The sequence below is a fragment of the Quercus lobata genome, chromosome 1 (assembly GCF_001633185.2).
Source record: "Quercus lobata isolate SW786 chromosome 1, ValleyOak3.0 Primary Assembly, whole genome shotgun sequence".
Classification (NCBI taxonomy): Eukaryota; Viridiplantae; Streptophyta; class Magnoliopsida; order Fagales; family Fagaceae; genus Quercus; species Quercus lobata.
Genome location: NC_044904.1, coordinates 53236571 through 53264548, shown reverse-complemented (window position 1 = coordinate 53264548; position 27978 = coordinate 53236571). Strand labels below are relative to the sequence as shown.

The 27978-nt window shown below is 38.9% G+C and overlaps 1 protein-coding gene, 1 long non-coding RNA gene and 1 pseudogene across 3 annotated transcripts; all 3 read right to left on the bottom strand.

The window, feature by feature from the left end:
* Positions 1-416: 416 nt before the first annotated feature.
* On the bottom strand, positions 417-1526 carry LOC115963709. The gene is made up of 3 exons (XR_004085902.1): positions 1457-1526; positions 758-822; positions 417-506 (listed from the first exon to the last, which is right to left on the bottom strand). It is a non-coding gene; the product is annotated as an uncharacterized LOC115963709 (long non-coding RNA).
* An 8290-nt stretch (positions 1527-9816) lies between these two features.
* On the bottom strand, positions 9817-16065 carry LOC115992251 (annotated as a pseudogene). Its single transcript, XR_004092453.1, has 5 exons — positions 15621-16065; positions 12166-15024; positions 11854-11996; positions 10675-11173; positions 9817-10588 (listed from the first exon to the last, which is right to left on the bottom strand). The product of XR_004092453.1 is annotated as an ATPase family AAA domain-containing protein At1g05910-like (transcript).
* Positions 14350-22845, bottom strand: LOC115955566. Its single transcript, XM_031073740.1, has 7 exons — positions 22510-22845; positions 21327-21976; positions 20294-21253; positions 18920-20164; positions 17516-17812; positions 17158-17368; positions 14350-14796 (listed from the first exon to the last, which is right to left on the bottom strand). The coding sequence occupies exons 1-7, from the start codon at positions 22843-22845 to the stop codon at positions 14350-14352; spliced, it is 4146 nt and encodes a 1381-aa protein (XP_030929600.1).
* Between the last annotated feature and the right edge of the window lie 5133 nt (positions 22846-27978).

Genomic DNA, 27978 nt, shown 5'->3' with positions numbered 1-27978 from the left:
TTTCAATTTAAAACCAAATTGTGCATAAAAGCAAAAAAATTTCCTTTGTTCCACTATCTTTAGTACCAAAATCACAAATCCATTAAAACCAAATTGTGCATAGAAAATCTTAGAGATTGAAAGACAACTTTAAAGTGTTTTTTGCATCTTCTTCCTTTGTTACTTTGTAGCAGTCCCTAAATATGCCCTTTTGTTTTCCTTGGGTACAGATGTTGGTGTGAGTTGCACATTGCTTTGAACATCAAGTTTCACTAATGTAAGCCTAGCAATAGAACAGGTTGAGGAATGTATTACAACATATACATCTTAAATATCATATTTGTAATTTTGCTAAATTAAAGAATACATACTTCTGTTATTTTATCAAGCTAAATTGCTTTGTCAATTTCTTCAAAAGAGTCAAAAAAATTCTTGACGGAGTAGAATTCCCATCCTTACTTGAGATTATAGTCATTTAGTTGTATTTTTCTTCTTAATTGAAGAAAAATATAGCATTCACATACTAACTTCAGAATTAAAAAAAAAAATAAAATAAAAATAAAAACATGATTATTTGATAAAATACAAATTGTACATAGAAGTAATTAAAACAATGGAAATCTTGAGATGAAACAATTAACCCAAACATAAAACCAAGTTTGAGATAACCAAGAAACTTAAATATGCAATCATATTCCAATTTCAAATTCTTTCTACAAACATATTACCAATAAATATGCAATAAATAGTACAGAATAAAGGAAAGACTGGTAAATACCTGACTTTCCTCGTCTTGTAGTTGTATTACCAAATAAGCCAGATATCAAAATGCTAAATCCCTACCTGCAAAACAGTAAGAATCCAATTTTCAGCCAAAAAACATTAATAGAAGAGAAATAGTACAGTACAGAAAGTTTGAAACAGTGTAGTATAGTGCAGATTTTAATGAAACAGTGCAGTGCAGTGTAGTGCAAATTTTTCTTTCTTAATCTCCTTCATATCATCAAACAATTTGATTGGGAGAGCAGGCAGCTTACCCTCATAAAAAAAAAAAAAATGAGAACTCTTCCTATATATGTTATTTTCTTCAAGAATTAAATAGATTAGCATAAAATTTTTTATGATTCTATCCAATGAAAAAACAATAACCTGCATCACCATAGTTGCTGCTGTTAGCTAACTTTAACTCATTTTTCTATAGTGACCAGTAATTTATAGAGGCAAAGGAACCCAGATATTAAAAGCAAAAGCCTAAACTAAATCCTCTAATTGATTTAAGAATTCCATTTTGTTTTGTGCAGTTACTTTCAGTTATAGTCATGTAGCCTTGCAAGTATTTGAATGTATCTTATCTAATAATGTATCTTATCTAATCAATGTGTCAGCTGCATCATACCTTGCATGTCCATATGTTCATGTGTTTGAAGACAAAAATAATGTTGTTGAGCAATATAATATTCAATTCTGAAAAACTAACCTCAACGTACTCCACACCAATTTCGCTAAGATTATCAGGAATGTTGTGTAATGAAAGCAAGTTGATAACTTCACTTCTCTCAGTTTCCACTAAACAAATTCAAACTCATAGCTCAGTTTCCACACAAAAAAAATTCAAATTGATTATCACCATTTTAATATCTATTTAAAATATTGAAGATGTAACTCACTTCAAAAAATATTATCGTCAAAACACACTACTAAACTCAATTACAAAGTTCCAAACCTAAGACTTATCTAAGCGTGTGCACAAACTCAATTACAGATACAAAAGAAACACAGCTAAAACAGTACATATTAAAATAATAAGCCAACAATAAACTGTTGAAGTTACAGAAACCAACAACTATCACATAAAAAGCTGAATAAATCCCTCTAGAATTACAAAACAGTTGACTTCACCATCTGTTGCAAATGCAATTCACAGAGTTCCATCTTTGGGGTAGCCCAAGACAACGAAGCCCCACATTCTACTACTGGTTATAACGTATCACACCACTTAATTCCAAGATACATCTTTCAATTTATGATACAGAAAAGAAAATAAAGCTTAATACAGAAAATTTTATCAACATATACTCAAAAACATTTTGCAAAAAATAGTAAATTGACCCAAAACCACCTACTCAAATCAATAATGCATTCACAAAAGAAAATTCCCAAGTATATGTATAATGGTGTTTTTTTTTAAGGATTGAAAAGAAGTGGAGCAACTATTATGACAAAGAATTCCATTAGCGTAATCATATTTATAATGAAAGTGGCAGAACACAAAGTGCTTTAGAAAAAACCAGGTATTGACACATAGATGGCTAAGAAAGTGAGTCCACTTAGAAGCACTCTGCTTCATGGAATAGGATATTCTCCAATTACTAATTCTCATGGCCCTTCAAACCACCGATGGAACAATGAATTTTAGACTTGAATTGGAAACATCAGAAGAAGTAAAGGGAAATCCATAAAGCTGGATTGTTGGGGTCATCTATAAATATATATATATATATATATATATATTTATTTATATATTCTATTGAGAGTGAAAGAAGACCAGCTATTTCAAGCATATAAAATTAAAAAAAAAAAAAAAAATCAAATTGATTATTGTCAAAACACATGAAACAAATCAAACAAAACACACAAAAAAATTTATTTGAATTTTCTCAAAAACGACCCTGGAAACACAATCTTTACTGCCAATCTCTTCAATCAACAATAATTCCCACAATCACAATTCAAATAAGAAATACATACCCACATAGACAGCCATTGGTTTTTGCTTAGAGAATTTTGTAGGGGGATTTCTGGAACACTCAAAAAGTCCACCAATCAAATCTGATAGGCGAGAGAATCACACAGTGATGCAGAGAGCTTCAGTAAATCACTCAAAAAGTCCCCCAATCAAATCTGATAGGCTAGGCTGAACTTATTTTGGATATGCCTGTTTGAGTGTTTTTAATATACTAAAAAAGTGTGTTATGTGTAGAAATGTGTGAAAAGTTGTTTAAAATATGAAAATATTGGTTAGAACTAACCAACCAAAAAGGCCCAAATTTGGAACTTAAAAACTCAGAAATATTTTTCATATGTTTTGATAAATATTTTGGTATTTGGTTGCTAATTAAACATTTATTGAACTTTTAGATACATAGAGTCAAAACTTAAATATATTTATTTCATTAGAGTATAGATAGACTTAGTAATGTATAACATGCAAATTATATCATATGATGCAAATGGAGTTAGAATGTAAGCATTCTCAAGAAAGAAACTTGTAGCTAGAATAGATATCTTGATCTGAAAAATCTAAGTTTCAACTGTTGGTATTTTACTATTTTTTGCAATGTGATATACACATGGATGTTAATTAGTTCCAGAGGTTATCTATTAATTAATCTTTTTTACTTGCTCGTTGTGAGAGTGCTTTTTCTCTAGCACTCAGGCCCAAGGATCCTGGGTTAAATAATTGTAATTTGGTGGACTGGGTTTTGATTCACTGCAGCTAAAGGATTGTTTAAGAATCAAGTGGTGCATAGGGTATACTTCTTACAATACACATAAACTAACAAATAAAGATATTTGTATTAAACAACAATCAAAACAGCAAAGTAATGCAAAAGCAAACAGTAAATGCACAAAGTAATGGTTAGGGATCCTCAAATCAATAGGGAATATTTCATTGAATTTTCTTTATTATGATTACAGTGTGTTCACTAAGACGTGATACAAAGTTCAAACAAGCTCAAAAATTATAGTCTTAGATGGTTATTCAAACCTTTAAGACTTGCAAGGTTTGATTTTTTTTTGAATCCGAGTATGTGCTATAGTGGCTTTTTCTAGGATACCGGGAAGTAATTTACTAATTTCTCTGAATTTTCTTCTCAACAAAACTTTCTCAATGATTCTGTTGTAAATTTTTCTCCTTCTCTTCGCAATCCTTTCCCCCTTTTTATAGTATTATTCTGGAGTCCCAGGAAACTATTGATTCCCCTGTTTTGCCCCTTGGGTACCAAAGCCTGTGTTGTGCCCATTGCCCAGAAGGTTCAATTTCCCTGTTCTTCATTCTTTCCTTCCTTTTAGTGTTGTTTCTTTGAAAGTCCATGACTGACTACCTATTTCGGAGTGTGCTGAGGTCACGTTTCTTCACGGTTCAGCTTTTGGCCGTCCTTCTTCTTTATCTTTTTTCTCAAATGAGCGGAATCCCACTTTGCCGGTTTGAAAGTCTTTTATTGCTACTCCCCTTTTTATACCTCTTCATTCTGGGCAAATGCAGAGGATTCTTCAAATGGTCTAATAAATTCAGTTTAGTTCCATGGAAATGCACTTTTTATCGATTTCATAAATATCTTGCAGGTTGTAGAGAATCTAGAGATGTTTATGCTAATGTCTATTGGTTTTGGCAACGAGAAAATGGTAATGATATGGAGCTTGCTTTCCAGTTGAGATTGAAAATGTTCGTGGTGGTTCCGTTGGTAATAGAATCCAAAGGTTTTATTTGGGCATGCTCAGGGGTGTATGGCCCAAATGATAACAATTTGAGGGGTGATTTGTGGGATGAGTTGGTGGGTATTCAGCAGTATTGGAATGTTCCCTGGTGTTGTTTTGGGGATTTTAATATTGTTCGTTTTCCTAGTGAACGGAGGGGTGCATCTAGGCTTACTTTGGCTATGGAAAAATTTTCTGAATTTATTGAAGATTTAAACTTGATAGATTTGTCGTTGGAGGGAGGGAGTTATACTTGGTCTAGTGGTACTAACCAACCATCCATGTCTAGGATTGATAGGGCTCTAGTGTCACATGACTGGGAGCAACACTTTCCGGATGTGATCCAACGGATTCTACCACGACCAGTTTCAAATCATTTTCCAATTCTCCTGGAGGCAGGGGTATGGTGAGGGGAAAAAGTCCCTTCCGGTTTGAGAATATGTGGTTGAAGTCAGAAGGGTTTGTTGATAGAGTAGACTCATGGTGGAATCACCATTCTTTTTCGGGTACACCTAGTTATGTGTTTGCTAAAAAATTGAAAGTTTTGAAAGAAGACATTATTCAGTGGAATCGCCAAGAGTTTGGCAATGTTAGGCATAGGAAGAAAGAATTATTGGGGGCTTTAGAGTTATTGGATGCTAAGGAAGGGGTCCTTGGACTCACTGAGACAAAGAGAAATGAGAAAAATGAAGCGAGATCGTAGGTAGAGCATCTTATTTCTCTAGAGGAGATTTCCTGGAGACAAAAATCGAGGATGTTATGCATTAAGGAGGGAAATAATAATACTAAGTTCTTCCACAAGATGGCCAATTCTCATAGAAGGTATAACCATTTGAATTTCTTAGAAGTGGATGGGGTGATTTATGAGGAAGGAGCAGCAGTGGCTGCTCAGGTAGTTCAATTCTATAAAACTCTATATCAGGAGTCTGAGGAGTGGAGACTTTTTGTGGAAGGACTGAAGTTTGATCAAATAGGGGAGTTGGAGAGGGACTGGTTGGAGAGGAGATTCGAGAAGGACGAGATTCTATCAGTGGTCAGAAATATGGAAGGGGATAAAGCTCCAGGTCCAGATGGCTTTTCTATGGCCTTTTTCCATCATTGCTGGAGAGTAGTAGAAAGGGATGTTTTAGCAGTCTTTGAAGAGTTCTATCAACATTGTAAGTTTGAGAAATCTCTTAATGCTACCTTTATAGCTTTGATTCCTAAGAAGAATAATGCCTCTAACATTCATGATTTCAGACCTATTAGTTTGGTGGGGAGTTTATATAAAATCTTGGCCAAGGTTTTGGCAAATAGATTGAAAGTGGTGTTAGATCAACTGATATCTAAATCTCAAAATAGTTTTGTGGGAGGTAGGCAGATCCTTGATTCAGTTCTCATTGCAAATGAGTGTGTTGATAGCAGAATGAAGAGTAAGATTCCAGGAGTGATTTGTAAGTTAGATATTGAGAAAGTTTATGACAATGTGAATTGGGAGGCACTTCTGAAGTTGTTGAAGAAAATGGGCTTTGGGGAGAAATGGTGTAGCTGGATTCGAACCTGTATCTTTACAGTGTAGTTTTCTATGTTGGTAAATGGGACCCCAGCTGACTTCTTTGGTAGCTCTAGAGGTTTGAGACAAGGGGATCCGTTGTCTCCCTTATTATTTTTAGTTATGATGGAGGTGTTTCTATGGCCTTCCCACATTTTTTTTATCTTTATTCACCATTCTTACACATGTGGCAAACAAAATTGAGAAGCTCCAAAGGGATTTCCTGTGGGGAGACCCTAAAACTCATTTATTGTGATGGGATAAGGTGTGTATGCCTATTGCTAATGGTGGCCTGGGTATTAGGAAATTGACCACTTTTAATAAAGCTTTGCTAGGAAAGTGGCTTTGGCGTTTTGGGATCGAGGAGAATAGGCTTTGGAGAAGGGTGATAGCTTTGAAATTTGGGGAAGAAGAGGGGGGGGGGGGGTGGACCTCTAAGTTGGGAAGGGGTGCACATGGTTGTGGTTTGTGGAGAAGTATCCGGAAGGGCTGGGAAGTTTTCAATAAAAATGTCCAGTATAAGGTTGGGGTGGGGGACAGAGTGAAATTTTGGACAGACAGGTGGTGTGAAGATCCTTCTCTCCAATTTGCTTTTCTAGTCTTGTACAATTTTGCTGCAAACAGAGAGGCTTCCGTAGAATCATCTTTGATATGTCAAGGAGCAGGGGATGGGAGAACTTGGGATGTTCGTTTCAATTGAGGTCCTAATGATTGGGAGGTAGATGTGGTGGTTGATTTCTTTCGATTCTTGGCAACCAATTTACCTTCAGGGACTGATGGTGATCGGCTAAGATGGAAGTTGACAAAAAACAGAGATTTTACTATCCGCTCATATTATCATAAGTTACATGGCCCTTCTTTCGTTGTTTTTCCATGGAAAGGTATTTGGAAGGTTAAGGCACCCTGGCATGTCTCTTTCTTTGTTTGGACAGTCGCATGGGATAGGATCCTCACGGGTGATAACTTGCGGCTTAGAGGTTTTGATTTTGTTGACTGGTGCATTATGTGTCATTGCTGTGGTGAGACAGTGGATCATTTGTTGTTACATTGTGGAAAGGCTTATCGGCTATGGTGCTTTGTCTTTAGGATTTTTGGGATTTCATGGGTTCCCTCATGTATAGTGTCTGATTTTCTATTTAGTTGGTGGAATTGGTTGGGGAAGCATTCATCTTACATTTGGAACTTAGTTCCGTTGTGTTTGATGTGGTGTATTTGGAAGGAACGCAATCGGCGGACGTTTGAGGATTTGGATAGATCTGAGAACCAAATGCTTGCTCTCTTTTCTGGTTCCCTGTTTGATTGGGCTAGGGCTTGGAGACTCACATCTAGGTACTCTCTTCCTCTATTCCTTAGCTCTCTTTCTTTGTAATTAATGTATTTTTATGTTTTTGCTTTTCCATCTTTTTTGTACTTTTGATATGTTGGTGCTAATTTGCATCTTGCAGTTTTTTTTGAATATATTTTTTCTTACCTATCAAAAAAAAAAAAAAATACAAAACGTATAATAAACAGCAATTTAATATATTAAAATATATGATTATTATAAAAATAAAAAACACCATTACATATTATATATAGATAAAGTTATAAAACATTCGGCCAATGAAGTGAACAGAATTTAAAATAATAATAATAATAAAAAGTTGAAAAGTGTTGTAAAACAGTAACAGAGAGAGAGAGAGAGAGAGATACGAGTGTCGCCTTAGACTGAAGCAGAAGCTTGGAGCGTAGCAGATGAGAAGTCACGTGGGACTACGAACATCATTTTTATTTTCCACCGCTTACAACGTATCATTTGGGCTGTGGATAAGTGAAATAATATATATATATATATATATATAAGTGAAAAAGTATTTGTGGGGGGTAAAAGGCTAATAAGCCCATATCGATGTCTACACTGGGCCAGGGGCTCATCCCAAGGAAAAATACCTCCTCGGCCATGGAGAATCCTCCTCAGATGGATATAGCCGAGGGTAAAAGAGGTAACAGACCACCGGTAACGAGACTCCAAATCGTTTCACAGGGTAGGGAAAGCACGAAAGTAGAGAAAGACAACAGATAAAACGGAAGCGTCTAAGGGAAGGCTGCCTTTATTGCATTCAGTGCCTTGTGCCTGATACGGCCATACTTCTCTGTCCTTACAACCACTCCCAACAACTGGAGGTAGGGGCTGATGGGACAAGTACCTACTCTAGGGACCCCATTCAGGAGGAGGAAAACGACTATAAAAAGGGGAGTAAAGAGAAACAGAAAAAGGGGAGGAACCCCCAACACACCAGAAGCACCAGAAAAAGCTCCTCGGATCTTGCCAAGGACCAAATTTCCTCTGTTAAACTCGGCCTATGGGGAATATCTTGATGGTAGTCATTCACACACCAAAACCCAGCTCTTTGGCCCACTCTCTACAAATTCATTGTATTGGGCTCACTAGTCTAAGGTTCCATACATCTTGAACTTGGCCTGAAAAAACGTGACCCTACAGTATTATTTAAGTGAAAGAGGGTTTCTTTAAAAATCTTTCCCTCTCTCCATGTGTGTGTTAAAAATATTTAATATTCTTAAAAAAAAAAAAAAAGTAAAAGAGAATGTAATATAGATAATTTGATGCGGGTGTTTTTGTAAATTAGTAGTGTAAAATAGAAAAAGTAGGTTTGCATTGTAAAATAGAAGGAAAATTTTGCACCCACTAGTTTTCCACTTTATTCAATATTCCTTAGTATTGTAAAATAAATGAAATATCAAGGCAATATAAAGATATGTAAATATGAAAATATATAGGAAAAAATTCAAAATTGTCCCTCGTGTTTGTCGTTTTAGTCCTTTAATTTTCAATTTTGTCATTTCAGTCTTCTAAGTTTCAATTTTTGTTAATGTAGTATTCTATTAGACATCTGTTAAGAGGTGTCGTTAAGTTTTGTTTTTTTTTTTTTCGTAATTAATTAAAAGAAAATAAAATCTGTTATTAAAAAAAAAAAAAAAAAAAAAAAAAAAAAACGTTGAAGGGGAACGAGGAACGTGCTTCCCGGCACCAGTTTCATTGAAGAAGGTGTTGAAGGCATCGGCATCTGGCCATCAAGCTGAAATAGAAAAAAAATAATGCGAAAATATTCTTGAGCGGGCCTGAAGCTAAATGCGAAAATATCAGGCTAATGAAGTGTAATACTACGAAAAAGTTGACCAGAAACCGTGTAACACAAGCTCCAATGTCCATGGGACAAGAAAACCATACCCAGAGACAGGTATGATTAAACAATCTAGTTGTTAAACTCATGTATAAGAAGTTAAAGGAAAACCCAAGGATAAATCAGTAGAGGAAAAGATAGGCGTATTTAGGACCATTTCATCGTATAGTCACCTATCTTACCATGGTCCATGGGTGCTAAACAAATCCACATCAGTAAAGTTCCCAGGAATTACCTCTACCATGTGGGTAGTGGCTACACATAACTCAGAACCATCTTTTGAGTTGAGAGTCGGCTTGAATGCCATGCTCGAGGCAGTAAAGTTCCCAGGAAGCATTGCCGACCTGTATACCAGCTTGACTGATGTGGATCGAAACGTTCAATGTTTTCCTTCTTCTTTTTTTTTTTTTTTCTTTTTTTTTTAATTTTTATAATAACATATTTTTATTTTCTTTTAATTACGAAAATTAAAAAAAAAAAACTTAACGGCACCACTTAACAGATGTCTAATAGAACACTACATTGACAAAAATTGAAACTTAGAAAACTGAAATGACAAAACAGAAAGTTAAAGGAGTGAAATGATAAAAGCTAAAAGTTACAAGTTCAGTTTTGAATTTTTGCCAAATATATATTAGCTTCTTTACTCAAGTGGTCACCCATACAATGTTAAAATTAGCAATGAATGCATGTATTGTCTCTCTACAACTATCCCAACTTCACATACATATAGAGGAAACGTCAATTGATACTGTATGTAAGCGCATCAGAAATTTGCCTCATCCTCGGCAAATTTCAACAAATACTTCAAAATTGAAGGCTTAAGATCATCTTTTACTTTGGCTTTGGTTTCCAAAACACCCTTCATTATTCGTGTGTAAAGCCTTTCAAGCTGTGGAATGTTGTAGCTAGCTGTATTCTCCACAAAAAGCAGCTTGACAGATTCCACTTGGTTTGAAATATCATCACCATTAGACATTATGACATCTTCTGTAGAAGTTTCATGCTGATTACCATCAGCAGACGAGGTTTCTGGCCTTTCAGGATTATTTGTGTCATCTGTCTGATCGGGTTCCTTAGATGACTTTGCCTGCAGTTGTGAATCTTGATGATGCCTTGACTTATCTTCTGCTGTTGAAGCTGTAGCTAGTGTAGCAATATCAGCATTCTTCTTTGGTCGTTTCATGATTGCCCCATCATAACTTTGATCCAGATTAACCTCTAGTTGGTGGACATTATGAAGTAGTGCACTTGCTCTGCTAACAGTACTTCCCAGCTGCACAACAGGGTTAGATGATGGCAAAGTAAAAGTATAACCTGCCATATCATCTGGCAAATGCATAGGACCACCTTGGGCAGCAATCTTGTCACAGTATGCAACCAATGCAGGGTCCATTTGTGAAAGCATCCCATGCACCTGAGGTAGAAACAAAACTAGGGAATAAGTTTATGACATATAAGCGAGCACCCAGAACTCAAAAAGGAATGAACATATAAACTTACTGCATCTTGAAGTTCGTAAGCTCTACTAACAATCCTAGCGCCGTTATAATCATTTCCGTTGTAAGCCTTGGCATTGGATACAATGAGATCTACTTCTTGCAAGAATGTTGAACACGTACTATACTGCTTAGAATCCACACGCTGAAGTAGAGTAGACATGTCCATAGGGTTCTGGATGATTGAACGGTTGTTTGGAGCATCCTCATCCTCATCCAAGACCGGATAATGGAAGGCACTAAACCGTTTATCATATAAAATCCGGTTGCAAACATCTCTAAGGCACATCCGCAATCGGCGAAGGGCATGCTGCTCAGCTTCTATCTTGGCTTTTAACTCAGATACCTTTGGACCACTTGGCAATTTTGGTGCCTTGGGAAGTTCAGGGAACTGGGAGGCTGACCTGGGCGATTTTTTTGTCATGCCCTCTGACAAAGCAGCTTTAATTAAGTGGTCAAAAAACAATGATTTGTCTTCGGTGGCTGGTTCGCTGACTTGGTAGCTGATCCCAAACAAGAAAACGACAATAACAAACATTAGAGTACAAAATTAACTATAGGCATGAAAAGAACTTCTGATATGATATAATTGACTTATGAATAAAAGTTCTCAAGAAAATAAAGTTTCATAAGAAGACGTACTTCACAAATTTTAGGTTCAATGTATCGGGTTTAGAAACTATTAACATTAGCCAAAAACGCTAAGTTGAGTAAAAACCATAGTCTTAGTGGTTGCCCCCTTCTTGATGGCTGTGCCAGACACGGGTTCGAGTCCTCATACCCCATAGGTGTGGGGTTTGGACTTTGGTTTCTAAAAAAAAACAAAGTGCATGGGTGGAGTCCAAGTCGCGGACACCATTATGTGCTGGTGGTACTCACAGGCGATGTATCTGTAGGGTGTGGTCGGCTGTGATATCACACGTGAGCCACCCTTTTTGGTTTCTCAAAAAAAAAAAAAAAAATAGTGCACATCTAGTAAGCATTTGAAAAATATGCATCAAAAGAGAAGAATTAAAGTTTTCAGAGTCTCCAATATAAGACTATTGAAAGAATTGAAATACATGATTTTTAACATGAAAATTACCAACATTTAAATAAGTACCAGATTACTATTTGAAAATAGCTTTCCAAAAACAGAGAGAGAGAGAGAGAGAGAGAGAGAGAGAGAGAGAGAAATGCATACACTGAACGGTGAGAAAATACTGAAGAAGGCACATCTTCAATTTTAGCAAGTGGAACCGAGGATGTTCCAAGTAACAATATAGGCAAGTCAGAAGGCAGTTCTTCCAGCAAAGTCTGCAGGACAGCCCTGAGCTGCTCGTGTGCCTGCAAGTGCGCAATGTCAAGCCCATCAAAATTAGACAGCAGAGAAGCAACACAGAGTAGTAGATCAAGGATTTTTGAAGCACATTAAAAAAATAAATATGAATTAAGCATGCAAAAATGGTATATTTAGCATGAAATCCACATCAGTTATGCAAAAATCATCACTCACATTATCCCACCAAAGGTTGAACTGAGGCAAATAGAGTATTGATGGAGTAGTTCTCCTTGCTTCACCAAATATATGTACTAGTGCCTCCTCTGGTGTCTTTGCACTAGGATCGAAAGAAGAGATGGAAGTCCTAGGGAATGAACAGGAAATTTCTCCATTTCATGTAAAATTGCTGGCCCAATATTATCCAGCCCAGTACCTTCACCACCATAAATCAGAAGTCGGGGCCTATAGACAGCAGCAAAACTATAGGAGGGCATAGAAAGCTTGGTCAACTCTGATGACATTGCAATTGGAAGAAATATATCTGATATAGTATTCATGACTTTCTGAAGATGTCTTTGTAGACAGGGCGCAACTACTGAAGATAGTGGCCTAGAGTGCACAACAGCACCACGGTGAGCAGCTGGGGTAATTGTTGACATGGCCTCAATAAGGTGATACTTCTCAACCTCTACTGAATCAACATCAATCATAAATTTGTCATCACTTGTGTAAACCTGAGGATATTTTTCACGAAAAGCACAGATGGCAGCTTCAGTGCACAGAGCTTTTAAATGAGCTCCACAGTAGCTTACACAAGAAGCTGCAAGTTCCAATTTTAATTCCTCGGAAAGAGGATGTTTCCATTTTCGAGTGTGAATGTCCAATATTTCGGCACGTGCCTCACAACCAGGCACAGGAAAGTTAAATTCACGATCAAATCGACCAGGGCATCGCAAGGCTCCATCAATGGCATCAATCCTGTTGGTTGCTCCAATTAAAACAACTTGTCCACGAGAATCAAGACCATCCATTAAAGCAAGCAACGTAGACACAATAGAATTATGAATTTGCTCTTGTTTGCTAGACCTCACAGGAGCAAGTCCATCTATTTCATCAAAAAAAATGATGGAGGGCTGATTCCTTTGTGCTTCCTCAAAAAGTAGTTTCAATTGTCTTTCGGCCTCACCAACCCATTTGCTTAGAACATCAGCTCCCTTACGCATGTAAAAACTCACTTTCTGGCCAGCCTTTGAGGCAGCACAGGCTAATGCTCTGGCAATTAATGTTTTCCCAGTGCCAGGAGGACCACATAACAATACTCCTCTTGGTGGGGTGATGTGATAACTTGCAAAGAAATCTGGATATAATAAGGGAAAGAAAACCATTTCCTTCAAAGCATCAATATATTTAGAAAGCCCACCAATATCATTAAAACTAACACTCTGATCATCAACCTGTAAAGGTTGAATGTCTGCCCCTACCTTAGAGCTCAGGCCAGCAGTAAAAGCATCACCTTGATTCTGATGATCCCAACCTGATAAATATGCAGCAACATCATTCAATCCCCATACTGTACTTGTCCCACGCATCTCTTCTAGTCCCACAAGAAGCCAAGGAAGTCCAGATCTGCTCACACCACCTCCCCCACCGCTGGGAATTACTGCAGGGCCTTGGTCCAGCTCATCCACAAGAAGAGAATCATCAGAAGAATCTTCAGCTGGACGCTTATGAACTCTTGATCCACTACCCTTCCTTACACCCCTACCAACCTTATAATTAATTCCCATTCCTTGGTGTAATACTCTTCGAGGAGATCTTATTGGTCTTGGACATGGCTTACCTTCTTCCTGCATAGACAGTCTTCGTATATCTGCACGATTTCGCAAATCATATCTCCTCCTTCCCTCTTGTTCTTCTTTTCTCTCTTCTTCATCATCGCCATTGTCCTCTCCTTCACCATCATCCTCATCATCTTCACCCTCATCTTCTAATTCCATAGACAGTTTTTGAACATTTGCACGATTTTGGAGATCATATCTCCTCCTTCCCTCTTGTTCATCATCACCTCGGACTGCAACCTCTCCTTCACCTTCACCTTCACCTTCACCTTCATTTTGATTATCATCTGAGACGGCATCAATATTATCGACAACGTCATTCCCAATATTAACCTTGTCATGATCTTGACCAGCCTTCTCTACTGAAGTACCTTCAAACCCCATTTCGGAGATTGTATCTCCTCCTTCCCTCTTGTTCAACATCACCTTGGACTGCTTCCTCTCCATCGTCTTTACCTTCAACTTTATCATTGTCTTCATTTTGACCATCATCTACATCTGCGTCAATATTATCGTCAACATCATTCCCAATATTATCCATGTCATGATATTGATCGGCCTTCTCTACTAAAGTACCTTCTCATTCCATAGACAGTTTTTTTAAATCTGCACAATTTCGGAGATCATCTCTCCTCCTTCCCTCTTGTTCATCATCACCTTGGACTGCATCCTCTCCCTTATCTTCACCTTCAACTTCACCTTTATCATCATCTGAGTCAATGTCATTATTGTCAACATCATTCCCATTATTATTATTAACCATGTTATCATCTTGACCAGCCTTCTTCTTTACTGAAGTAGTAGAAGTACCTTGCTGCTCATCATCATCATCAGACACTACACGCAACCGTTTTTCTTCTCTTGCCATTGCTTTAGGTATTGTTGGTTTAGTCTCCTCCATATTAATCTTCCTACTACGATTGGGAGATGATAACTCATCATCATCGTGACTCATAGTCATGGAGGGTCTCATTAAATCTTCTTCTTCTTCTTCATTCTCTGTTCCAGAAGAACTCTCAGTGTAATCCTCCTCATTATTGGGAGTAGTGTGGACTCACAGCATTTTGACAATCTCTGATACGGTAGTCCTGCTGGTCTTGCTCTTGCTCCTGCTCTTTTGCTTCCTGATGTTACTTGTATAGTACATATACGTCCTTCTGTACATCTTTGGCCGCCTCTGCAGCCTATTGCTCGTTCGCACCGCCATTGCCTCTCCTCCTCCTCTTGATTTCTTCAAGCAAATTCTTTACAAATCCTGTGAGGAAATCAAAAGGTTTATGAAAAGTGTGAGAAGTTCTAAGTAACATTTTTATGAAATTTTTTTTTCTATCAGAAGAGTTATGGAATGTTGGGATTATAAACTAAATATTTAGCAATATACAAATCAGATAGAATTTCCGTTCTCTTATTTCTCTTAAACCCAACCAGTTTACCTTAAAAAAAAAAAAAAAATCAACTCCTACCATTACCAAATCTCACAAAAACAATAAAAATAAATAAATAAAGTTTATGAAAAGTTTGAGGAGTTCCAAGTAACGTTTATGAAATTTTTTTTTTTTTGTGGGGGGTGGGGATGTTGGGATTATAAAATAAATACTTATCAATATACGTTTAATTTTTTTACTAATCAGACAGAATGTTGGGATTATAAAATAAATGAAAAGTTCTAACAAACATTTTGGCAATCTCATTTCTTTCAAACCTACCAACTCTCACAAAGAACAACAACAACAACAACAGCAACAAAAGCCACACAAAGTCTCATCAGAAGATTCACAATAACACACGCATATGATTTTATAGCTTTCACCAGTCTTTATTCAAAAACAAAAACAAAATCACAACTCAAACCTCGACAGATTGAGATTTTCCACCGCCCATAACTTCTATCTCGGCATCATGGGTCCTTTTTTTTGTTGCTGAAACGTAACCTAACAAACAAGAAACAGCTACACAGACTAGCTGCCCTAAGCAGAAAGCAAAACAAAAGACAAAACACCAAACAAAAATAACTTAAGGCCTCTCTGAGAGCACTAGGCTAGAAAAACTTTGAGGAAGATTCATTGGACTTAAAGAAGCCGGAAAAAGATTGAGAACCCCACTTAGCGAGCGAGTGAGCAGCCGAATTCCTCTGCCCACAAAAAGATAAACTCTAAACCCGTCGCATTCTCTATCAAGGCTTTGATATCATGGGTCTGTCTGCTCAGACATTGAGCTCGTCCATGGAGAGAACTGGGAAGTCTTTCATGGGGATGCGTGAATTGTGACTTGTGAGGAAATGGGAAAAGCTAGCATAGTGGAGCTAAAAAATTTAGGTTCACTGAAAATTACTTTATTTATTTTACTTATATACATGCTTTAGCAGTAAATTTATTTTAATTTTTAATATAATAAAATAATATAAACATCACAATAAAATAATATAATTACCACAATAAAATAATATAATTCATTACCCAAAAAAAATCCACAGCAACCATCACAACCATTTCTACCATCAGTTATAACCACAACCACAGCCACAACAATCACCATCACCACCACCGGCCACCAGTTTACAGCAGAAAAAAAAAAAAAATGCAGCACAACCACCACCAAGGCACCAACACAGCACTACAAAACAAACCCACAGCACACCACAAAATCAGCCACAGCCAAACGCCGAAACCCACCAATCCCAAATCCAGCTACCCAAATGTCGAAACCACACACCGAAACCCATGCTCGAAACAAAAACCCAGCTAGAAACACAAATTCGAAACACAAGCAAGCCCGAAACTCAAAGCCGAAACACAAAGCGGAAACACAAGCACAGCCCGAAACACAAAACCGAAACGCCAAAAATAGAGAAAAGAGGCCGAAATGGGTCAGGTTGGTGGTCGAACGTGGGTTGACGGCAACGGGTCTGTGGTGGCTGGGCTCAGGCAGATCGGCAATGGGTCTCTGAGGGAGAAAGAAGGGTATGTGGGTTTGTGGAGGAAGAAAGAAGAGATGGAGAGGCAATGAGAAGAGAGAGACGAAGAAAGGAGAATGAAGGAAAGAATAAAAAATAAAAAAAGAAGTGTGAACACAGAATAAAAAATTATATTTCATTTTAGCTTTGAGCTACAGTGCACATCTATAGATAGATGTGCACTGTAGCAAAAAGCTAAAAAATTTTAGATATAGCTCCTTTGCTGCAGCCTCTTTTTTATGATTTGGTGTAGCTAAAATAGCAATATAACTATTTAGCTACACTGCTGCAAATGCTCTTATAACCCTTTGGACACACAGTTAAACTTCTTTCGTTTCTTTTCTAAAAAAATGTTGGTATAACTTTTTTTTTTTTTTGGGTTAATAGGATAGATATTATATTAACACCCAGAAACAAACATTACAAACTGCTCACAGAGGCAAGAGTACTGACAACATGCCTATAATAGTACAACCCATTTTTATCAGAGTCTAACAAAATATACATATCAGCAAAGGGGGGAATATCAAACTCAGCAAAATTTTTTAACATAACACAGCCCCTTTTAGCCAAAAAGTTGACACATTGATTCACCTCTTTAAAACTGTGCCTCACCCGGACCTGCACAAATCTTGCTATAAGGGACCTACAATCATTCAACAAAGGAGAGTAACTCCGGTTAGGACATTCAGCACCATTGAGCAACTCCACAATCACCTTGGCATCAAGTTCCACCTCTAGCTAATTTATGCCTAATTGAATGGCCAAGATCAGCCCATCCCGCAATGCCCACCATTCAGCTAGTACACTAGTGGTATACCCAATTGATCTTGAGTACCCCTTGACCCAATCACCATGGCAGTCCCTAATAACTCCTCCACCTCCTGCCTTACCCGGATTTCCAATGGAAGCACCATCAGTGTTTAATTTGTGCCAGCCAAATGATGGTTTATTCCAACTAACAGGGAAGGGTATTTTGGAGGTTACTTGGTTAATCTTACTCACACAAAAGTGAAATTCCCTAGCTTGACCAAGGCAGGCTTTGTCTAGCTTAGGATTTGATATACCATTTTCAAACATCACAATATTCCTATTTTTCCACAAACACCAAACCGCATATAAAAACACCGTGCACCAAGGTATATGTGTGTTGTGTCTAACAATACTCAAACTATTAATTCTAAGCCAATTAGCAAAATTGTCATTAAAGGAGTTTATATGAGAATAAGGAACTCCCAACTTACACCACAAATCACGCACAACCTCACAATCTCGTAGCAGATGTACAATAGTTTCCTCATGCTGCTTGCACATAGGACACACCTTATCACAATTAATACCCTTAGCTGCCAGAACACTCTTCACAGGTATGCTACCATGTACACAAAGCCAGAGAAAACTTATTATCTTTGGTAGCATATCCAATTTCCAAATCCACTACTCTATAAAAGGATTTTTTGCTGAATCAGGTTGGTTGGCTAATTGGTAGGCTGAATTAGTGGAGAATTCACCATCTTTGGAATATTTCCACATGATAGAGTCTTCCCTACTTCCAAAGAGTTGTAGTGGGATAGCTTTAACTTTATTCTTAATTGAATCTAGTAGATAGGATTTCCCATCTCCAATCATAATCACGGCATAAGGCAGCCACAGTCAACTCAACATCCTCTTGCTTTAAGGGTCCCTCTATCATGCCACGAAGAGACTCACCATTAATCCAGCTATCCAACCAAACTATCACTCCATGACCATTTCCAATACCCCATTAGGTACCTTTTTTGAAGATAGAAAACCCCAGGTTTATGGCTTTTCAATTTGGAGAAGAAGGGAGTTTTTCTGGATCCCTTGACCTTGCTCTCGAAATGGAACAATACTTTTTAAGCAACACCTTGGTCCATAAAGCATCTTGTTCATGGTACATTCTCCAATTTAGTTTAGAGAGCAGCGCAGTATTTTTCGCCCTAGCCGCTTGTATTCCTAAACCCCCATCTTCCTTGGACTTTATAACTTTGCTCCACCCAACCATGTGCATCCTCCTTTTCTCACTTGTGGAACCCCATAAAAAGTCCCGGTTAATTTTATCCAATTTATCACAAACATGGACTGGTAGAGCCACCCCTTGCATCACATAGTTAGGAATGGCGGACATCACAGATTTAATTAAAATCGTTCGTCCTGCAAAGGATAAATACTTTGCCTTGTAAGCTTACTCATGACCTTTTCCACTATGAATTTATATGGATTACGAGCAGCCCCTCTATGTCTTAATGGGAATCCAAGATACTTGCCAATATCATGCATTACCCTAATGCCCAATTTATCACAGACTTCCTCATTTAAACTTTCGCTAACATTTGGAGAAAAATAAACATGGGACTTTTCCAAACTGATTTTTTGGCCTGATTCAGCATAAAATTTCCCAAGCACTTCCAATATTGCTTCATAGGCAGCGGGATCAACCTTTCCAAACAATAAGATATCATCTGCAAAAAGAAGGTGGGAGATTCCTACATTATTCTTGGAAGCCTTCAAAGGGGTCCAAACTCCATCAACACACTTTTGCTTAATAAGGTGACCCAAATACTCCATGCACAGTATAAAAATATACGGGGATAAGGGGTCTCCCTGTCTAATACCCCTTGAAGGCTCAAATGATTGTATAGCATCCCCATTAACCAAAACGGAAATGCTAGTAGTCGCAATACAGCTCATTATGATCTTAGTGAGTTTCAGAGGGAAACGGAAAGCTTCTAAAACTTTATGCACAAAACTCCATTCAAGCCTATCATATGCTTTTTCTAAGTCCAACTTGATAGCCATGTAACCGACTCTTCCCTTCTTTTTTTTGTCCAAGGTACGAAAGAGTTCTTGGGCAATGATAACATTATGAGTTCCTCTTCGGCCAGGTACAAAAGTAGTCTGCACAGGAGATATCAAGCTGCTGAGATGGGGTCTGATTCGGGCCACAATGATCTTCGAAATAACTTTATAAATTGAGTTACACAAGCTGATGGGCCTATAGTTGCTCAATGATTCTGGATTTTGGCATTTCAGAATCAAGGCTATCAATGTCTCATTTAGATAACTCGGTACAACACCATGCACAAAAATTTCTTTAATCTCCTCACAAACGGAATTTTTAACCTCCATCCAAAAATGTTGGTAGAATCCCGCATGTAGACCATCAGGACCTGGAGCTTTGAACGGTTTGAGAACCCAAATACTTGCTCTAATTTCCTCCACCGTAACATCACAATCAATCCTAGCTCTAACCTCATCTGAGAAGTAGTAGCAAGAGAAATTAGAGACATTCGAGGATTTAGTGGACCACCTCAGCTCCGTGGTGTACAAATTTATAAAACCACTCCTTATATGCTCCTTTACCTCATTATCTTCAGTTAACCAATTCCCAACTGCATCCTTGATACACCTTGTTTTGTTTCTATGTCACCTCACCACAGTGGAGACATGGAAAAAGGACGTGTTTCGGTCCCCAAAAGAGGCTGCATTTCGTTTGGACTTAAGGGCCCAAAATTCTTCCTTTTGCATTAAAATAAGGGAATATTCTGACAAAAGCTGATTTTCCAAATCTAACAGAAAATCATTAGGGTTCTCTGCAATGGCTTTCTGTGCACCATTCAGTCTAACTAACACCCTTCTCTTCTTTGCAAAAATGTTGCCGAATACTTCCACATTCCATTTTTTAACTCTATCAACAAAATCTGCCACTACCCTTTGTAGTGTTCTATTCTCAATCTCAACCCAGGCTTGCTGCACTACTCTATAAAAATCCGGGTGAAGAAGCCACATCGTTTGGAAACGAAACAGTTTAGTAAAATTATTGGCACTAGATTTACATAATTCCAAAAGTACCGGACAGTGGTCCGAAAATGTTCTAGGCAAATGGGTAACTACAGCTTCTGAGTAAAGGAGTCTCCACCCCGGATTTGCAAAACACCAATCGATTCTTTCCAAAATAAGACTTGTGATGGGCCTGCAATTCATCCATGTGTATTTGGGACCCGTAAAACCCAAATCTAGCATATTACATTCATCCAGACACTCTTTAAATTCAAGAGCTCTATTCAGGTTCACTTGATTTCCCCTAAACTTATCTTCTCCACACAAAACTTCATTAAAGTCCCCCAACATCAGCCAAGGTAAATTATGGAGTTGAGCTACATTTTTTAGATTATTCCATAAAATTCGTCTTTTAGATAACCTAGGACTAGCATAAATTGCAGAAATAAGCCAGGTTAGGTTAGAAGAGTGCACCTTAGTAGAGGCATGAATTTCTTGTTCTGTGCTTGAGAGGTGAGACACTTCAACTTCCTGTGTCTTCCAAAGCATCCACAAACCCCCAGCGTATCCAACGGTATCTGTAGTGATGTACCCATCAAAAGGCAGTCCTTCAATAATTTTTCTTGCTCTGTCTCCTCCAACCCTCGTCTCCGTAACAACCATAATTGAAGGGCGATGATTAATTGCCATTTCAAAAATTATTCTTACGAAATCAGCATTCAAAGCACCTCTACAATTCCATAATAAAATATTCATATTGACAAATTGGCTTAAAGATATCTCAATTTCAGGTGGGTTAGCACTTGTTATCGTCGACTTCACCATACTCCATCCCACCCTCCTCAAAAGGCTTTTGGAAGCTCTCCATTTTGGCTTCCATATTATCATATACTTCAGAATGCTTGGGATATCCTCCTTGCAACACAGGAGAACATCGTACCTCTGCACTGGAGCCATGATTTGGATCAACTTCAGTGTTGTGTGATTCCCCATATGAGTCATAGCCATTCCCCGAAAATCCACCACTTTCCTTTCCTGGATTAACCATCTGGATTCGTCCCAATAGGGCATGACCGATGGCCGTCTCTGCCTGCTCAACTCCTCTACTGCTTCCCAGGAAATCGCTGGAGTGTCCGTGAGGAATTTCCACCACAGGTTGGGCGTGCGATTCCACACATTGTGGTCCAACAACAGATCCCCAGTTTTGATGCTCATTGGAGTTATGGGGAATAGTTGCTTCCATGCTTGTCCCAGCTCTTCCTTGAACCAACCCAGAGTCTCTGTTGGTGTTGCATGAATTTGTGCTATAACCTCGTCTGGAATCACCACCACTTTTCTCCTGTACCAAATAGCCCAGTCGGTTCTTGGCACTAGGGTTCGAGCGCTTCACATCCCTTCCATTCTTAACTTGTTCACTTCCTCTCTGACCTTCTAATGGCTGTGAAAGATCACCCTTGCTCCCAAAATTGAATATTAGGCGTTTTAAGTTCCTAGAGCCCTTTAAATTTTTTTGAGCTTTAACCCCTAAACCGTTGCTTCCTTTAGCTTTAGTCTTGTGCAAATTTTTTAATTTATTTCCTTCACCCTGTCACGTCATCTGTTGGGATCCACTGCTCGAAGTTTCCTTCCAATCTTCCACCATACAATCGTTTACCATCTCAAGGTCCTTTTTCTGAATTTGGGCTACAATAGGACGTGAGGCTTCAAAGTTTGAGTCAGCCGAGTCACTATGATGTGATTTGTCAAGATCTTTTCTTGTTTCCTCAAGATAATGCTCTTGAGAAAGGTCTGAAATACCCTTAGCTTTGACATGACTTGTCTGGTTTGGTTTAGTTTGCCTATTAGAATGTCCCATTCTACTCACAGATTTTTTTTCCTTGTGACAACCAACCACGGACTGTAGTTCACATCGAACTGGATTTCTTCTCTAGTTTTGTCGGTCCTTGGCGCTGGTTGCACCTCTTTCTCTGTGGTTACTTGCTTTACCTGATAACAACAGCTTTCCTTCTTATGGCCGAGCCGTCCACAGTTGAAACAAAGTAACGATACACCTTCATACATAACCCGTTGCACCAATCTGCCTATCCGAATTGAAGTAATGAGAGGTTTGTCCAGATTAATCTGAACACACAACCTCGCATACCCACCTCTGGTTTCCGAAGCAGTAAAAGAGTCTATGTGAAGCACAGGCCCGATCACGCTCCCTATCTCCTTTAGAATTGAAGCCTCATAAAATTCCATTGGCAGTTTAGGGAGTCTAACCCACACTGCAACAAATGAAAGTTTGGCTTCAAAGGCTTTGAAATACGGCTCGCATGGCATAATTGCGAGGTAATGCCCCCCAATGAACCACGGGCCTCCTCGGAGCACAAAATCAAAATCCTCACTACAACTGAATCTGATGAGAAAGAAATCTCACCCCAAATTAACACAGTCCATCTTCTCCTTCAATTTCCATAACGCATTGATTTTGAAAGTGAGGTAGTTAAAACCAACTGATCTACCAAACACTTTCACAATCAATGCCTTGGACCATGGTGCCCTAATACGAGCTTTAGTTTCTTTATATAATTTAACTTCAGCCATATCTTCCAACAGCGGTTCCAGTTCAGTGTTCGACTCATAATCTTCTTCCTCCCAATTTTTGTCAAACCTGAAGGCTTGTTCGTAAGCTCTAGGAATGTCTCCCACAAGACTATCCTTATAACTCACAAGTTTCCTACGCTGCAAAAAGCTACTAGCTCCATTACTTTCTTTAAATTTCTTAACACTGCAGTGTAGCTCATCTTCTTCTTCACTACTACTTTTGGATGGCGTGGAGTGTTCAACTTCCATGGCTTCTTGGTTAGAAAATTTTCATAATGTTGGTATAACTTAAAAAGGTATAAATGGTCCTTATATTTTGCGGTTAATATTAAATTAATAGTAATGTTAGAGTTTAATGTACCAATAGTACACTTAGGTTGCCACATAAGTAATTTTCATTAGTGGGCTAACGGTAAGGACCAAAATGGAACTCATTTTTCATTTTAGGGACTAAAAGTGTAAAATAGAAATGTAAGAACCAAAATAGAAATGAACTCAAAATGTAGGAACCAAAAGTGCATTTACGCCTAACTTAAAAACTAATGTATTTATATATTATTAAATAAATCTTAATTGGTTCTAAAAAAAATTCTTAATTAGATGTGTGGGGTCAAGGAATTTGGCAACCCCGACCCACTTTATACTAAGCCCAAGACCCACGCCGAGGAGGAAGAAATGCCCGAGGACGAACGAAGAAAGCCCAAATTGCCAAGAAACATCGTCGAGGACAATCCTGTTCTCGGCCAACCAAGATCATAAAAGGGAGAAGCGGCACATCGTCGAAGGCAGCCTCCCAGAGCATCCCAAGAAAAAGGACAAGTGTAGTAGGACATCCATGGGAGCATGGTGGAGGAGCAATTTAAGGAGAAACTATCACCTCCGCATTAAATGCCCACAACTAATGTTCTGACTGCATTAATGAGGAAATGACCCTTGAGCAGTGCTACCTTGGTTGTTGCAACTCATAAAAGGTTTGAGAAGGCAGCTGATGAGACAAGCACTAGAGTGGTGACCTGAATGATCAACAGATGGAGGGCCAAGATCAACTGGAAGGGGGTATATAATGTGAGAAATCCTCCAGTAAAGGGGGATGGGGAATTAGAAATAGAGAATACGAGAGCAATTTGTATGATCTTTGAAACCTTTGTAACCAAGCACTGAAGAAATAATAAGAACAAGAAGCTCCTCGGATGAGGGCTGAGGACAGAATTTCACACTTTAGTCCATGTCCTTGTTATTCAACCCACTCATAACCATGTCTAATTATTATAACTCTCACTAAGACCTAGTTCTTAAATCCATTCTCTATAAATTTATTGTATTGGGCTAGTTGGGCCTGAGTCCACTCATCTAATAGAAGGAATACTCAAACTCAGTCCCTACAATTGGCACCGTCTGTGGGGAGAACTTGTGTGTTAGTAAGGGCAACGATCAAGCATAGTAGGATCAGGCCCTCATCAGGCAGGCTCCCATCAGCCTGAACCTGCTAGATCCCAACAATAGGGTAACTTTACCAACCTTGAGTGTGATTGAAATGAAGAGAATGGAAGGTTTCAAGAGGGAAGTGTGCAAACCATTCAAACCAGTAGAAGCCACTCTCGTGTGGGCAGTCACGTGCTCCAGAGACAAAATAACAACCGGGCCATGCAACTAAAAGAAGTTAGGAGTCACATATCCCAGAGACAGAATGATAAGCAGGCCATGCAGTGAGAGATAGACGACTTAAAGAGAAAGATGCGCCATGCACAACGAATGCGATCTCATTCTAGCCCTAACATGCCCTCCGATGATGAAAGCGATGATGACTATAGGCAAAGATCGAGGACTCATCCAAGCGAGACCTTCTCTTACGAAGAAGAGCACTACCGGAGGCGTAAACGTAAAAGCCCATCTCCTAGGGGCTTGGGAAATGATGCCATGAGCAGGGCACTAGATCAACTCTCTAAGTCACCTTTCACAGGCCACATAGAAGGGGCTACACTTCCTCGACGATTCCAGCAGCCAACTTTCACCATTTATAATGGCAAAACAGACCCCGTGGAGCATGTGAGCCAATTTAACCAAATGATGGCTGTCCATTCTAAAAATGAGGCACTGATGTGCAAGGCTTTCCCATCTAGCTTGGGACCAGTGGCGATGAGGTGGTTCAATGGCTTAAAGACGAATTCTATAGATTTGTATAGGCAGCTAACCCAAGCCTTTGGCTCCCGTTTCGTTACAAACAGCAGAGCTCCTCGGCCCTTGAGTGCGTTATTGTTGTTATCCATGCATGATGGAGAAACTCTAAAGGCCTACTCGGACAAATATTGGGAGATGTAAAATGAAATGGACGAAAATTTTAACGATGTCGCCATCAGCACCTTCAAAAGTAGTCTCCCAACCGAGCACGGCTTGAGGAAGCCTCTGACTGGCAAGCCTACCACCAGTGTGCGCCAACTGATGGATCGGATCGATAAGTATAAACAAGTAGAGGAAGACCAGCTGCAAGGTAAGGAAAAAGAGAAGGTTATCTCTCAAGAGAGGAGGGATTTCAAGTCAGACCGATATAACAGTAACCACTCGAGGAGAGGCTTCGTAGGGCAATCCGGAGCAACCAACACACAAACTGTCAATACTACATTCTAAGAACCAGTACATCGGGTATTGGAGAAAATCAAGAATGAGCCATACTTTAAGTTGCCAAATAAGATGGCGGGAGAGTCCACAAGGCGTAATCAGAACTTTTATTGCCAATACCACCAGGACCACGGATATACCACGGAAAACTGCAGGAACCTCTGGAACTATCTAGATCAGCTAGTCCGAGAAGGAAAGTTGAAGCACTTTTTGCATCATTCTAGTGGTCATCAAGGCTAGACCCATCAGGAACCCCAGAGAGGTACTGCCCTAAGGCCACCCGTAGGGACGATCAATGTAATTTTGACCGCGCCAGGAAGAATAGGTACATGCCCTTCACGCGCCATCAGTATTGCTCCGATCAACTCACCGCCGCCGTCATCGGAATCATCTTTCTTCGATCTACATCACCGGAGAAGAATCGGCCTCATCGGACCCCCCACGCGCTCTCACGCGCCGACTAAAGCTCCGGCGAGGATTGACTCACGCGCCGCTGTGCACTTGCTAACGTCATCGCTGGCGTCATCTTTACACATCAGCCCTAGCTGAGGTCTTCTGCTTACGTTATCTTGCTAACGTCATCATAGTAGTTGACCGTTTACTTTGACTTTGGCGGTTGACCGTTGACTTTTTTCTCAGAGTTGACTTTTTGCAGTCCAGGTGCTTCTTGCCTAGTTTTTCACGTAGATTTCATTTTTGCAGTCCATTTTTGCATATTTTGCTTCTAAATGAAGAATAAGGACAGGTCTTCTTCTTGTTGCAATAATCGTCACCGAAAATCCAGCAAACGTTTGTGCAATTTTTGCAAATGTTTTGGCCACAATATTGAGACTTGCTATTATCGCAACAAATCAGCTGTTTCAATTTCTGCTGCTACTGTTGCTAACACTGAGAGTGTCCAACCAATGGCTCCCGTCTCTGCATAGTCTAAGTCTTCAGAACACACTGTCACCATGTCCACAGATGACCTTAAAAACATCATCGCCAATGTCATTCGTATGGTTGATAATGCATCTTATTCCTCTTCTCTCTCAGTTTTATCTGGTATGTCTCCTTCCTCTTGGCTTATGGATTCCGCTTGTTGCAATCACATGACACCTCACTCGTCCTTATTTTCTGAACTTAAACCTGCACCACACCCTCTTAATATTCGCACAGCAAATGGTTCCACAATGTCTGGTCATAATATAGGTTCTGTTTCGACCTCCAACCTTTCGGTTCCTGGGGTCTTTAATGTTCTTGACCTTTCTTACAATTTGTTTTCTATGGGACAATTAGCTGAGTTAGGTTATTGCATTATATTTGATTATTCTGGATGTATTGTGTAGGATCTGAGGACGGGACAGGAGCTTGGGACCGGTCCTAGAGTTGGGCGTATGTTTCCCGTGGACAACCTTCGTCTTCCACTTGTTGCTCCTGTTTCTGTTGCTGTAGCTACTGCAGTTTCTTCAAATCCTTCCCTTGCTCTTTGGCATGCTCGACTTGGTCACGCATCTTCCTCTCGAGTACAACAATTGGTTTCTAGAGTTTTGTTAGGTTCAGTGTCTACAGAAAATTTTGATTGTGTTTCGTGTCAGTTAGGAAAACAATCAGCTTTGCCTTTCAATACTAGTGAATCAATATCCACTGATATCTTTGACCTTATTCATTCTGATGTTTAGGGGGCTTCCTCTGTCTCTAGTATTGGTAGGTCTCGATATTTTGTTGTCTTTGTTGATGATTACTCTCGCTATAGTTGGATTTTCAATATGAAATATCGTTCTGAATTATTGCAAGTATATTCTAATTTTGCAAAAATAGTTGAAACTCAGTTTTCCAAATGCATCAAAATTTTTCGATCTGATAATGCTCTTGAATACACTCAATATGCTTTCTAAGCTATTTTGCATTCCTATGGCACTGTTCATCAATAACTTGTTCAGGTACCTCTCAGCAAAATGGTAGAGCCGAATGAAAATTTCGTCATAATCTTGACACTGTTCGTGCTCTCCTTCTCTCTGCCAAAGTTCCTACTCCTTTTTGGGGCGAAACTGCTTTTCATGTTATTCATACTATTAATCGCATTCCGAGTCCTGTTATCCAAAATCAAACTCCATATGAGCGCCTTTTTGGGTCACCTTCAGACTATCACCACCTTCGTTCCTTTGGTTCTGCTTGTTTCGTTCTTCTTCAGCCACATGAGAATAACAAACTTGAGCCTCGGTCAAGACTTTGTTGTTTTCTTGGCTATGGCGAAACTCAAAAGGGGTATCG

Coding starts and splice junctions, on each gene's coding strand:
- LOC115955566 (XM_031073740.1), bottom strand. CDS start 22,845: ATGCCATGCGAGCCGTATTTCAAAGCCTTTGAAGCCAAACTTTCATTT. Junction 21,254..21,326: donor GGTGAAGTCGACGATAACAA/GTGCTAACCCAC, acceptor ATGGAATTGTAG/AGGTGCTTTGAATGCTGATT. Junction 20,165..20,293: donor GATTTGGAAAATCAGCTTTT/GTCAGAATATTC, acceptor GAGGTGACATAG/AAACAAAACAAGGTGTATCA.